Below are 15,232 nucleotides of genomic sequence, written 5' to 3' on the forward strand. Positions count from 1 at the left end.
ATTTGAGTCTCTAGATTTCCATGTAATTATGCAAAAAAAAGGCATAGCAAATTTTCTTTGATTAATATTCAAATTAGCATGCATTCTCTGAATACTGACATTGGAAGGAGGGCCAGAACTGAGGTACATAGTGCAGAAAAACATTTAAATTTGTTGTAGTTCATTTATATGTGCAAACAAATTTTAGTCTGGTGTTAGAAAGGCTGCAAAATAAAATTAAATTAAGCAGTAAACCCATACATACATAAGCAAGAACAAAGGACATGCAAGCTTACTGGATCTAACTTACCTGGACAAATACGATGGCTTGTTGTGGATAATAAAGAGAGGCAGCTAATCCCATGAAACCAGGTGGATACACCAGCTTCTTTATTTTTGAACCTATTAAAAAAAAGGTTATGGACACCATCAGAGTATTCATTATCTTCACCATTACAGTTTCCGTCATATATCTAACATTGAGTAAGACTTCTTTGGTCTTAGACTGACAGAGAATGTGCCTAATATATGAACCAAAAAGGACCACCACATTTTCATAGCTTTAGGAAGATACAATTCACACAACTCACCCACTTAAATTGTACCATTCAACGGCTTTTAGTGTATTCACAGAGGTACACGGCCATCACCACAATTAATTTTAGAAGTGATCACCCAAAAAGAATCCCCACATCCGTGAGCAGTCACCCCCCAATTCCTCCATCACCTCCAGCCCTAGGAAACCATTAATCTACTTTCTAGCTCTATGGATTTGCCTACTCTGGACATTTCGTATAAATGGAATTATATAATATGTAGTCCTTTGCACCTGGCTTTTTTCATCAATACAATGTTTTCAAGAGAACCACCATTTCTAAGGAAACAGAAAAAAAGATTGTTTTAAAAAGAAAACCACACATTATTTTGGTTTCTAAGGTTTACATTCTTTCATAGTAAACTGGCTTCCTATTTAAATACTGAATGCAAGCATTCCTCTCCTCTCCTTTCCAATACCCCATAAAAATAACAGTAAAAGAATAAAATACAGATAATAAACCCACAACGAAGAGAAAATGTATGGAGGGGCTATTGGCTATTAAGAAGTGTCAAGCAAGTTTCAGAAAACGGAGAGTGGATGGGAGCAAGAGGACAGACAGCCTTTAAATCCTGAGCAGGGGCCACAGCAGAGGAGGGAGCAGAATGTCCCTGGCAGCCCAGAGATGTCAGGTACCATGCAGGGTGGAGAGGGCAACCAGGGATCAAGATAGAGGGAGAAATACAAGTCCTGTGCATGGACCAGGTGAGCCTCTCCTTCCTCCATGCCATGCCAGTGCAAAACTGCCTGTGGTCATGCCATCTCGCCAGACAAAATCTTAAAAGGGGGGCAGGGTATCGCGGAAGAAATGCCATGGATTTGCTGCTGAGAACCGAGACAGCTGGTGTGAGTGCATGTGTGTGTTAGTGCTGAGGGTCCAGCCTTCCCCAGGTGGGCACTGTCACCCCCCCACCTAAGGGCAGTCCCCTTTTGGCTCACCCTGAGGAAGAACCTGCTTGCCAGCAAGCCCCATCTATACGCAAAAAGTTCTTATTAGAGTTTCAATTGCCTTGTTCTTTCTTGTTTTGTTTTTTGCCTTGTTCTTAAACATGACTGTACAACTGAGGAAAGTTGAGGAAAGCCTGCAACATAAAAGAGAAGATCAAGACAAGCAAGAAGGAAAAATGACCCTAAAGGAAAGAGACGAACTTAAAAACAAAACTAAACCTGTTATTAAGTATCATCAATAAATTCAAGAAGCTACTGCATTAAAAGAAAAATGAGTTCTGTGAAAAGAGAGCAGAAAAGAGCTCTTGGAAATGACCAAAGTAAACTAATGCAAAAAGAATAAAATAGTCAAGAAAATACAAGAGACATATGGGGTCAGTTTAAATAGCTCAATCACAAATGAATTCGTGTTCAGGAAAGAAAAAGAATGAGAGGAAATTTTCAAATAAATACAAGATATATATTTGCCTACAGCTGAGGGCTGCAAGCCACCAAAATGCTCAACCAAAGAATGAAAAACATCTATATGTAGTCACAGCACCATGGAAGTTCAGAACACTGAAGACGAAGAGAAGATCCTCAAAGCTTCCAGAAAAAAAGAAAAAAATGAATCACTTCATACGGAACAATCATGCAGACAGACTGGTTGCTGACTCTCACACCTGCAACGCTGGGTGCTAGAAGATGCAGCCTTCAAAGTTTTGATGGAGAACAAATTCTACGACCAACCAAACGATCACTAGGTATGAGTCCTTTCAGACTTGCAAAAACTTGGAAAGTTTACCTCCAACATAGGCTTTTTCGAAAGTGACTTAAGCATGTAGTTCAACAACAGGCAGCAAACCTAGGAGAAGACAACATGGACCTCAGGCAAAGGGGGTCAAACCCAAGAGAGCGTGGAGCCATGTCCCAAGACAAGAGCTGTGTTGACTGAGTCTCAGTCTAGACTGTGAGAATACGTAGAGCCCTGGGAAAGGGGAAATGAACAGACAGAAGGATGGAGAGCTGGGAGAAATGAGAATGAGATTAAGAAAACTGGTAGAGGGTAAAACTGGAGAATACACTAGAAATGGACTTGACACAAGAAACAGTCTCCACTCAGAGGCACGGGGGTTTTGAGATGGGACGCATATAGATGCTAGTGCAATGTATGTTACTCACATTTACAAAGAAGAATGCAAGTGCTGTTTATCGGTCTTAAACTTTAAACAGACAAATCCCCCAAAATGGAACTGGGGTTACAGAAGAGAATACAAATACTATCAATCTAGACTCTTAATATTATGTTTCTCTCCCTGTCCTACTGCCTTGACTGAAAGGCTATAATTACTCTAGAAGAGAAAAGCCTTTTACACCTCTGGAAGCCCACCTGTACACTTGAAGCTTTAAGCACCTGGGCAGCTCATGAAGGTGAGGACCAGGTGAAGGACAGCAAACCCTCCAACCAGCCATTTTTCACTCCTCTAGGGAAAGCTGATAGGCAGCAGCTCTTGAGCTTCTAGCTCCTAGTGGTTCACACAATGAGCTGGGGGCCCCAGAACTTCTGGAAGAAAGTGCAATCCCCTGTCTCCCTGCCTATCTCCACACCCACACCTCCCAAGAAGCCAGTGGTCTACACTGTAACCGTCAGCATTGCCAGAGAGGAACCACTGGCTGCCAGTGCTGGAGGGAGCCACCAGAAGGCAACAACGGTGGGCAACGACCACCTGCCACCCTTGGGTGTCCTGGCTGGGCCCACTTCCTCTGAATGATCATCCACTCATCTCTCTTCCAGAGAAGTACCTCTTGTCCTCACCACAGTCCTGGCCACCCTCACCACCAGTATCTGCCGAATGCTCAAGAAACCTATCCATATGATCCAGCAATCCCTCTTCTGGGTATATACCCAAAGGAAATGAAATCAGTATCTTGAAGTATCCCATGTTCACTGCAGCATTATTCACAATAGCCAAGACATGAAACCAAACTAAGTGTCTTTCAATGGAAGAATGGATAAAGAAATTATGGTATATATTTGCAATGGAATATTATTCAGCCTTTAAAAGGAAGGACATTCTACCATGTGCAAAAATATGGATGAACCTGGAGGACATTATGCTAAGTGAAATAAGCCAGACAGAGAAAGAAAAAACAGTGCAAGATCTCACTGATATGTAGAATCTAAAAAAGTCAAATACATAGAAGCAGAGAGTAGAAGGGTGGCTATCAGGAGTGGGGAGGTGGGAGAAATGGGGAGATATTGGTCAAAGGGTACAAAGGTGCAGCTATGTAGGATGAATAAGTCTAGAGATCTAATGTACGGCATGATGACTACAGTTAATAATACTGAACCCTGGACATTTACTAAGAGGAGATTTCAGGTGCTCTCATCACAAAAAAGGTAACTATATGAGAAGATATATTAATTAGCTCGACTCTAGTAATAATTTCACTATGCATACGTGTATCAAAACATCATGTTGTACACCTTAAATACATATAACTTTTATTAAAAAATAAAATTAAAATAAATAAAATGTTAGACTGAAAACAAAGAAGAAACGAAACTCCACCAGGAGGGACCTTCTGAGCCCATCGTACTGCTGCCAGCATAGGGGACCTGGAGGGGCCTGAAAATCACTCTGACCACCCATGAACATACCTACCCTCCCACTCCCCACTCATCTTGCTTAGGGATCCCCCACCCCAACATTGTTTACCTCAGGCCCTTGTACCCCAGCACCCACAGGAAAAGATCTGTTGTTTGGTATGTGCGCATGAGTATGTGTGCGTGTGTACTTTTCTGAAAAAGAATTAAGGTTTTAAATTATTTTAATACAACCGAGCCCTCTCAGGAAAAGGAAGGAGAGAGAGGAACATATAAACAAGCAAGAAAACAAAAGCAAAGACAAAGGACCCGCAGTAGTGGTGTCCTTCTGCTGCTGTTCTGCCCAGGAGAGCATAGCCCCCAGTTGTCCTCAGGACAGTCACCACAGTGGATATGCAGGAGATAAACACGGTGTAAAGAGCACACATGGCACAGGGAGCTCTCTTTAGGGCTGTAAAACTGCTCCACATGCTCTACCCATGGAGAGGGAAGGAGGAAGCTAATCTCACTTGATTCCACGTTCCTGGCTCCCTAACACCCAGTCAAATTCCAACACCTTGGCCTTGGGATCTTCATAAATTCTAAACACTATCTAAATAAGATAGGAATGCTTTCCTAGACAGCTTTACAGAAGGAGGGGAAAGAAGTTTGGGACAAAAAGATGGTTCAACTATTGCCCAAGCTGATTAGTAAAAATAAACTCTGCATTTAATTCTTATATATCCTGCACAAGACGGGAGGAGGACACAAAAACTACAACAGGAGTTCATTCCACACACTGGGGGAATGGCACCAGGGCAGCATATTTAGGAATTTTTGTGAAGTCTGAATTTTACAATCAGTGAAACTTCAAGTAGTTCATAACAAATTCATCTCATTATAATGAAGTATTTTACCATCCTGTATTTCCTATAAATGTTTTGTAATCCAGCAGTAAGGTGTAGTAATATCTTTAAGTTGATATTTGTTAGCTTTTAATTTTAAGTATATTTTTAAAAAATATTTATTTATTTCGCTGCATTAGGTCTTAGTTGCGGCATGCGGGATCCTTGTAGCATGCAGGCTCTTCGTTGCAGTGCACGGGCTTCTTTCTAGTTGTAGCGCGTGGGCTCTAGAGCACAGGGGCTCAGTAGTTGTGGTGCACGGGCTCTCTAGTTGTGGTGCAAAGGCTCCAGAGCGTGCGGGCTCAGTAGTTGTGGCAAGCAGGCTTAGTTGCCCTATGGCATGCGGGATCCTAGTTCCCCGACCAGGAATGGAACCCGCGTCCCCTGCACTGGAAGGTGGATTCTTAACCACTGGACCCCAGGGAAGTCCCTAATTTTAAGTATTTTTAGAAGTTTTTATCATCACTGACTGAAGGTACAAGACATCAAGAAATTAATAAACTCTCCATGAAATCACTGTTACTAGGAATAATAGCCTGATCTTTTATTTTAATATAAATTTATTTTATTTATTTATTTTTGGCTGCATTGGGTCTTTATTGCTGTGCACGGGCTTTCTCTAGTTGCAGGGAGTGGGGGCCACTCTTCGTTGTGGTGTGCGGGCTTCTCATTGAGGTGGCTTCTCTTATTGTGGAGCATGGGCTCTAGGTGTGTGGGCTTCAGTAGTTGTGGCACGTGGGCTTCAGTAGTTGTGGCTCGCGGGCTCTAGAGTGCAGGCTCAGTAGGTGTGGTGCACGGGCCCAGTTGCTCTGTGGCATGTGGGATCTTCCCAGGCCAGGGCTCAAACCCACGTCCCCTGCATTGGCAGGCGGATTTTTAACCACTGCACCAACAGGGAAGCCCTAATAGCCTAATCTTAATAGTGAAACATTTACAGTTTCTCAGGTGTGACAGATCTTCATTAATGAAAGTTCACTCTTTCTGTATCAAAGAGCAACAGGAATTTGACCAAGTAAGTGTACCTATAAAGGATAACTAATTTCTTTTTTTTATTCTAATTAATTTTTTAATTGGAGTATAGTTGATTTACAATGCTGTGTTAGTTTCTGCTGTACAGCAAAGTGAGTCAGTGATACATATACATATATCTACTCTTTTCTATACTCTATTCCCATATAGGTCATCACAGAGTACTGAATAGAGTTCCCTGTGATATTCAGTAGGTTCTTATTAGGGAAAATTATCTTTTTTTTTTAAACATCTTTATTGGAGTATAATTGCTTTACAATGGTGTGTTAGTTCCTGCTTTATAACAAAGTGAATCAGTTATACATATACATATGTTCCCATATCTCTTCCCTCTTGCGTCTCCCTCCCTCCCTCCTTCCCTATCCCACCCCTCTAGGTGGTCACAGAGCACCGAGCTGATCTCCCTGTGCTATGCGGCTGCTTCCCACTAGCTATCTATTTTACGTTTGGTAGTGTATATATGTCCATGCAACTCTCTCACTTTGTCCCAGCTTACCCTTTCCCCTCCCCATATCCTCAAGTCCATTCTCTAGTAGGTCTGTGTCTTTTTTTTTTTTTTTTAATTGTATAGCTACTTTATTTATTTATTTATTTATTTTTGGCTGTGTTGGGTCTTCGGTTCGTGCGAGGGCTTTCTCTAGTTGCGGCAAGTGGGGGCCACTCTTCATCGCGGTGCGGGGACCGCTCTTCATCGCGGTGCGCGGGCCTTTCACTATCGCGGCCCCTCCCGTTGCGGGGCACAGGCTCCAGACGCGCAGGCTCAGTAGTTGTGGCTCACGGGCCCAGCTGCTCCGTGGCATGTGGGATCTTCCCAGACCAGGGCTCGAACCCGTGTCCCCTGCATTAGCAGGCAGATTCTCAACCACTGCGCCACCAGGGAAGCCCGGTCTGTGTCTTTATTCCCGTCTTGCCCCTAGGTTTTTCATGACCTTTTTTTTTTTTTCTTAGATTCCATACATATGTGTTAGCATACGGTATTTGTTTTTCTCTTTCTGACTTACTTCACTCTGTATGACAGACTCTAGGTCCACCCATCTCACTACAAATAACTCAATTTCGTTTCTTTTTATGGCTGGGTAACATTCCATTGTATATATGTGCCACATCTTCTTTATCCATTCATCTGTCGATGGACACTTAGGTTGCTTCCATGTCCTGGCTATTGTAAATAGAGCTGCAATGAACATTTTGGTACATGACTCTTTTTTTTTTTTTTTTAATTTTTTTTTTTATTTATTATTTATTTATTATGTTTATTTTTGGCTGTGTGGGTCTTCGTTTCTGTGCGAGGGCTTTCTCCAGTTGCGGCGAGTGGGAGCCACTCTTCATCGCGGTGCTCGGGCCTCTCACTATCGCGGCCTCTCCTGCTGCGGAGCAGAGGCTCCAGACACTCAGGCTCAGCAGTTGTGGCTCACGGGCCCAGCCGCTCCACGGCATGTGGGATCCTCCCAGACCAGGGCTCGAACCCGTGTCCCCTGCATTGGCAGGCAGACTCTCAACCACTGCGCCACCAGGGAAGCCCATGACTCTTTTTGAATTATGGTGTTCTCAGGGTATATGCCCAGTAGTGGGATTGCTGGGTCATATGGTAGTTCTATTTTTAGTTTTTTAAGGAACCTCCATACTGTTCTCCATAGTGGCTGTATCAGTTTACATTCCCACCAACAGTGCAAGAGTGTTCCCTTTTCTCCACACCCTCTCCAGCATTTATTGTTTCTAGATTTTTTGATGATGGCCATTCTGACCGGTGTGAGATGATATCTCATTGTAGTTTTGATTTGCATTTCTCTAATGATTAATGATGTTGAGCATTCTTTCATGTGTTTGTTGGCAATCTGTGTATCTTCTTTGGAGAAATGTCTGTTTAGGTCTTCTGCCCATTTTTGGATTGGGTTGTTTGTTTTTTGATATTGAGCTGCATGAGCTGCTTGTAAATTTTGGAGATTAATCCTTTGTCAGTTGCTTCATTTGCAAATATTTTTTCCCATTCTGAGGGTTGTCTTTTCATCTTGTTTATGGTTTCCTTTGCTGTGCAAAAGCTTTTAAGTTTCATTAGGTCCCATTTGTTTATTTTTGTTTTTATTTCCATTTCTCTAGGAGGTGGGTCAAAAAGGATCTTGCTGTGATGTATGTCATAGAGTGTTCTGCCTATGTTTTCCTCTAAGAGTTTGATAGTGTCTGGCCTTACATTTAGGTCTTTAATCCATTTTTAGTTTTCTTTTTGTAACCAAAAGTATATAATTTCTTTCATTTTATTTTTTTACAATTTCTATATATGTTTAAAATCAAATATACTGGAGAAAACAACCATATCAATTATACATCAAGAAGGCCATATTCAGGAACTAACTCATTACTCCAAAAACTGGTAAGTGAAAAGAAAGAATCAAATGTATATGTTATGTCTCCCTTATGAACTGTTTAAAAAAAAAAAAACTACAAAATTGTACCTACCTCTAGCCAAAAGGAGTCCAACAACTCCAGCAAAACCAATAACACCAAGTCTTGGAAAAAATCCAGGAGGTGCATTTTGGAGATATTCATAGCTGTCTACAATAGAATCAGACCAGGAAACAGTTTTATAAATTGCTCATTAAAAAACAAAACATGTACATCAACTATATTTCAATTAAAAATAAACATAAACAAAAAGAACAAAACAAAAAAGTCAAATATAAGCAGCATATGTAGTAGCAAATGCTTTTCAAATAATGTATTCTTTGCTTTCTGTTAATATGCTTCTTTTCAACAAGTTTTTTTTATGTAAGAGATAAACATGATTTACTAGTTACATCGCAAGTATCCAATTTTCAAACAACTTTTTAGCCTGATGACATTCTGACAATAAAGTAATGTTAGATTACCTTCATATTCCTGAAGGCAACAGATTTGAATCAATTATTCGTAAGGGCAGAAAGACAAATATAGGAATCCCTTGCTATCCAAACACAGAAACAGAATAAATTTGGATAAATCTTTGGATAGATCTGTCGCTATCAGAAGCTTTGCTGCTTGCTCTCTAAAATTCAGGAACCAAATACATTAGACTCTGGAAAAAAAATGTATCTTTTGCCATCTGAATTCATTATTTAAACTCAAGATAAGAATAAATCTGGATAATGAAGGAAACTTGTAGTGCAAGTATATGCAGGAAATAGTCACTGTTGATAGATAAAATAAATACAAATAAATGCAACACGTGAGTCTACTTGCCACACCTGACCATGCATTATGACCTCATTCACATGATGCCGCCTCTCCTCTCCCCTGAGCCAATGCCACCAAATAAAAGCCAGCTTAAGTCCTACCTCCTCAGAAAAGCCTTTCCTATACTCATCAGCCCACACCTCTCTTTCTCCTCTAAAGTCCCACCATATTTATTTTCTCTACCATCATCTGATGCCTAATTGTATGGCCCTTGTTTTTAATTATTCAGGGTGTATTTTATGTCTCCTCAAAGAGAATATCTGCTCCTTAATGGTGGACTGCTTAGACTTCTATGTCATTTTCCCCCAGTGGTAAATAGTGGATGTTCACTCAACAGATACTTATTTGAAGCCCTGCTAGGAGTTAATGGATACTGAATGAATTAACAAAGGGATTTCAGCTAGGTCATGACTTGAAAAGCCTGCAGGTCTCTCAACCTCATCTTCAGCACTCCCGACCTGCTTCCAGTTCCCGGCACACGCAACACTAAGTCACCACTCCAAGCCTTGGTCATGCTGTGCCCTCTGTGTGGAATGCCTCCCAACTCCCACCCCCATGTTTTGGTGTGGCTAACTGTTCCTTCAAGACTCATCTCAGAACTCCTTCCCTGACTGCTCCCATCTCCCCAATCTCTGTTAAACTAGTCTCTTTCCTCTGTACCTTCAATGGTGGTCTACGACTGTCTCTGTATTTGTGCTAGTATTGAACACTTTATTATATGCACCTCACTGGCTGTGACCACTGTCTCAATCAGCCTCTCTCTTCAATGCCTGCCACGATGGTGACTTAACAGACATACATGGAACTGAACTAATTGGAATACTCAATAATTCTCTCGTCTAGATAATACTAGGCATGTGCCAGTTATCCTTTTCTTGGTTTCTTTGGGAAATGTGGTGATCATTTTAAATACTACTATACAGCTTGTGTTCTTTGCACCAATTCCTGTCTGGCCTTTTACTTATTTTGCCTTTAACCTGGTTTTAACTTTTCATCCTCTTGTCTGGGTCATTTGAGGCAATTTTCTGCTTCCCTTTATTTTTGCCTACCAGCATGGTATTTTCAATTCTAGACAGGCACACAGAGCAGGTGATAGAAGGACACCCAGATGCCTTGGTGAGCTGAGCCAAAGTGGGAAAATCACAAAGAAATGAGAAAGAAGATATGCTGTAAGACTACACTAAATATGAAGCCCAGCTTCTAGCAACATGTCTTGGATATGACTCCTGGGAAATGGACTGGTTGCCTTGGCAGACAACAATGCAACTCATAATGGAACGTTTCTTAAGTCTTTGCAGTAACTATGAGTCCAGGAGAAGAAAAAAAAGACTCATATTGCAAATACTGCCTACTGCTGTGAATCAATGGGAAATGATAGGCGACAATGAAGAGACACCTCAGTCACCCATATAGATAAAAGATCAGGAGTTCTTTAGCTTTCTCAGGTAAAAAATGAAGGTAACAAATTACCTAACTGCCAAGGTTGTTATGAGGATTGTACATAAATTAATACTTTCAAAGCACTTAGACTAGTTCCTGACACATAATAAGCACTAAATAAGTGTTTATAAAATTAAGATATTAATGAACATACATGAATAATTTAAAGAAGTGGTAAGCTACTGATATGTCTGTCTTCAAATGAAGAATTTACTTATATAGTAGTCTCAGGGGTATCAGTGCATCAATACTATGATAATCTTCACAAAGAAACAAATTGTACTCATGCTTATTTTATTCTGTCACGGAAACACTTGTAAAAACAAGAGGATGACTGGCTGAGATGTCCAATAAAGGGAATGAAATGTGATCAATGTCTATTAATTTATCAGTTCTTGATATTAGTTAGAACACAGTCTGTGAAACCAGTTTATGGGTGTATATGTTAAGTGAATGTGAAAAACAATCAAAGGCGATAAAAAACAAATGAAAACATGTAAGAACACTACGAATTATGCAATAAAGCCTTTCCTAGGCACACCAGCCCAGTTCCTTCCTGCCTCTAAACTTCTATAAAATGTGTTAATAGCTGTGCCAATGAGCTATCCTGATTCTGAAAACCTATAGATGAGTTAGGACATTGCACCTGGAAATAGATTTAAAGAAAGAAAATCCAGTGTATCTGCACCTGCTAGGCCAACAATCCTAATGATCTTGAAGAAACTTACCTGAGTGTTTGGGGACACTAGTTCTCTGAAATCTGATGAAAAACATAGATCCTCTTTCCAGAAAAATCCAAATAGCTCTAAAATTCTACACACAATTTTAAGGAATTCACAGATCTCCTGGAGCCCATCCATGGACTCCCAGTTAAAGAATCCAATGTCAAACAAACTGATTATGCCTAATTAAAAATCAACTTACCTAACCCCCACTGAACCAAACTTTGCATCTTGGGCTTAGTTTGGGAGTACATTTCCTAAAAAGATGAGAAAAAAAAAAGAATCAATAGGATTTGCTGATTAGAATGTAGCAATAAATATATTTGTCTTTACTGAATAAATTATCATGTTATTAGCACTTTTTGAACAAAGGGATACACTGTCTATCTGGGTTTTTTGTGTTGTTTTTCCTTTTCTAATTTCCCCTTCACCACAAATTGCTCAGCAGAATGGCTTATTATTGCCACAGGAAGCAAAGATTTCAAGTAGGGTGGTTTCAACAACCCAGCCTTTTCATTCTTCTATTGAAATTGAAGAGGACGAAAAAAAATCAATCCCCTTGATAATTAAAGTGGATATTCTTTCCCTGTGAGATTAAATCATTCATATTAAGTCTATTTCCTGATTTGCCATGATTTTAGAGCCTATATCTGAAAACTGCCCATTTGAGGCAGGAATGACCAGCTGTAATGGGACAAAGGAGTCTATATCCAGGTTTGGAGAAACATTTACCCCAAATGAGCAAATGAAGTATTAACATTCTCTTAACGACAACAATAAAAAGGCTTTGTACATGAACATCAGATGATCCTAAAGAAAGCAAGGGACTACTTCAAAAAGTGTACAGTAAAGATGGGAAAAGAGATATGTGGGTATCAGAAGATATCAGAACCAGTTGCCACTTGGAAAAGGATTTGTTTATTTTAATTCACTTCAAGTCAGAGCAAGTTACCCTAATACTGTTAAATGGTCTTAAATAATAAGTGCTGAATTTGGGTGAGGACATAAAGAACATTAAAAAAACCTGAGTACTGCTTCATTAAAATCCATTATTAGTTTTTTTTCTGCACATGAAAAGAGAAAAACTACAGATCAATGTCTAGACTGACTGCCCACTTCTTTTGCTAGCATAATCTGTTTACTATGAAGAAAAATTAAATCAGTTCTTGAAGAAAGGGACTAGAACTTGTAGGCCTGAAAATGGAGCCAGGAATGAGAAAAATTTTCATTCATGAAGACTTCAATCTATAGGAAAATAAAACCAGTGTAATCACAAAAAAAAGCTTTTTTACATATAACTAGTACAAATAAACATGTTGATAACTATTCTGAGGCATTTTGTTGCACTAGGCATCATGCACAGACGAAAACGTAAAAAACAAAAAGCAACCTTGAGTTGAAGGGTAGAGACAAAGTACTTTTATAACCACAAAAAAAAAAAGAGCAAGAGGGCTTCCCTGGTGGCGCAGTGGCTGAGAATCTGCCTGCTAATGCAGGGGACACGGGTTCGTGCCCTGGTCTGGGAAGATCCCACATGCCGCGGAGCAACTAGGCCCGTGAGCCACAACTACTGAGCCTGCGTGTCTGGAGCCTGTGCTCTGCAACAAGAGAGGCCGCGATAGTGAGAGGCCCACGCACTGCGATGAAGAGTGGCCCCCGCTTGCCGCAACAAGAGAAAGCCCTCGCACAGAAACGAAGACCCAACAGAGCAATCAATCAATCAATCAATCTTTAAAAAAAAAAAAAAAGAGCAAGAGAGAAATAACAGTAGCCATGCCTACATGATACAGAAATATTTGCAAATGTGCTGACCTTATCTTAACCACCAGCAGATGGTTTAAAAATCTTCTAGTCCATTCTCTACGTCTGCGTCTTTATTCCTGTCCTGCCCCTAGGTTCTTCAGAACCTTTTTTTTTTTTATATTCCATATATATGTTAGCATATGGTATTTGTTTTTCTCTTTCTGACTTACTTCACTCTGTATGACAGACTCTAGGTCCATCCACCTCACTACAAATAACTCAATTTCGTTTCTTTTTATGGCTGAGTAATATTCCACTGTATATATGTGCCACACCTTCTTTATCCATTCATCTGTTGATGGACACTATGTCCTGGCTATTGTAAACAGAGCTGCAATGAACCTTGTGGTACATGACTCTTTTTGAATTATGGTTTTCTCAGGATATATGCCCAGTAGTGGGATTGCTGGGTCATATGGTAGTTCTATTTTTAGTTTTTTAAGGAACCTCCATACTGTTCTCCATAGTGGCTTGAGGACACGGGGAGGGGGAAGGGTAAGCTGGGACGAAGTGAGAGAGTGGCATGGACATATATATACTACCAAATGTAAAATAGATAGCTAGTGGGAAGCAGCCGCATAGCACAGGGAGATCAGCTCGGTGCTTTGTGACCACGTAGAGGGGTGGGATAGGGAAGGAGGGAAGAAGACACAAGAGGGAGGAGATATGGGGATATATGTATATGTATAGCTGATTCACTCTGTTATAAAGCAGAAACTAACACACAATTGTAAAGCAAGTATACTCCAATAAAGATGTTAAAATTTAAAAATCTTCTAGAACAAGAGAATAAAGTTTAAGTGTGTTACAACACATTATGTATAAAGTCTTTAGGTATTTCATAACTCAATAATATGGTTACGGTACTTTAGTATAATGGCCTAATTTATGCTATTTTCTTTCTAAATTGGTGAACAAAAGTTCAGCACTGGCACAGACAGTGGAAATTAAAAATTTTAAAACAAGTTCTGGATGAAAATTGAGTTTATCATCTCAAGCAAAGTAAATCTAGACCACGTCACACACATCTACATTCTTTTACTTTGTCATCAGTTTTCAAAATCAAGATCAAGTGTGGCAAATATACATATCAAAGCCCACGAAAACATTCTGTAGACTGTAAACTTCAGTTTCCAATGTTAAAAATTGCACACATGCTTTCATGAACATAATGACAAATGCCTGATTTAAAACCTGAGCAGTAAAAGTCAATTTGTATATGCAGATCTTTGGTCACGAAGGGAAACAGTTAAGTACTCAAGTATGTAATTCCACCCTCTTTTAGTTATCTACACTCCTATTATAGCATTCAAAATCCTCTGTACCCATTCCTGTTTAAAGTGGTACTGGGATTCCCCTGGCGGCACACTTGTTAAGAATCTGCCTGCCAACGCAGGGGACACGGGTTTGAGCCCTGGTCCAGGAGGATCCCACATGCCGCAGGGCAACTAAGCCCGTATGCCACAACTACTGAGCCTGCGGTCTAGAGCCTGTGAGCCACAACTATTGAGCCCGCAAGCCACAACTATTGAGCCTGTGTGCCACAACTACTGAAGCCCACGCACCTAGAGACCGTTCTCTGCAACAAGAGAAGCCACCTCAATGAGAAGCCCGAGCACTGCAACAAATAGTAGCCCCGGCTCGCTGCAACTAGAGAATGCCTGCACGCAGCAACAAAGACCCAACACAGCCAAAAATAAATAAATAAATAAATAAATTAAAAAATAAAATAAAATAAAGTGGTACTGACTTGTAGAATCTCTGTGGGGAGAGAAACTTCCTAATTTTGATATAAATGTTTACATTGTACCCTTTTCCTTCTTCTGAAGTTCCAGCCCCATATCCTCCCCTGGTGGACAATAATGTTTTCATAGCCACAACCAACAAGATAGGCACCATGGGGGAATTCCCTGGCAGTCCAGTAGTTAGGACTCGGCGCTTTCACTGCTGTGGCCCAGGTTCAAGTCCTGGTCGGGTAACTGAGATCCCACAAACCGAGCGGCCTGGCCGAAAAAAAAAAGAGAGGTACCATGGGCCT

General features: G+C 40.5%; 1 protein-coding gene across 4 annotated transcripts in view; it reads right to left on the reverse strand.

The window, feature by feature from the left end:
* APOO (apolipoprotein O) overlaps positions 1–15,232 on the reverse strand; it is a 56,635-nt gene that overhangs the window by 16,988 nt on the left and 24,415 nt on the right. For all 4 annotated transcript variants that reach the window (XM_057539096.1, XM_057539095.1, XM_057539097.1 and 1 more), the window contains 3 exons: positions 11,594–11,648; positions 8,477–8,572; positions 290–381 (listed from right to left, as the gene is read on the reverse strand). In XM_057539096.1, coding sequence (XP_057395079.1) covers positions 290–381; positions 8,477–8,572; positions 11,594–11,648 — 243 coding nt within the window. The remainder of the gene's footprint in view (positions 1–289; positions 382–8,476; positions 8,573–11,593; positions 11,649–15,232) is intronic.

The sequence above is a fragment of the Balaenoptera acutorostrata genome, chromosome X (genome assembly GCF_949987535.1).
Source record: "Balaenoptera acutorostrata chromosome X, mBalAcu1.1, whole genome shotgun sequence".
In the NCBI taxonomy this organism is placed as follows: domain Eukaryota; kingdom Metazoa; phylum Chordata; class Mammalia; order Artiodactyla; family Balaenopteridae; genus Balaenoptera; species Balaenoptera acutorostrata.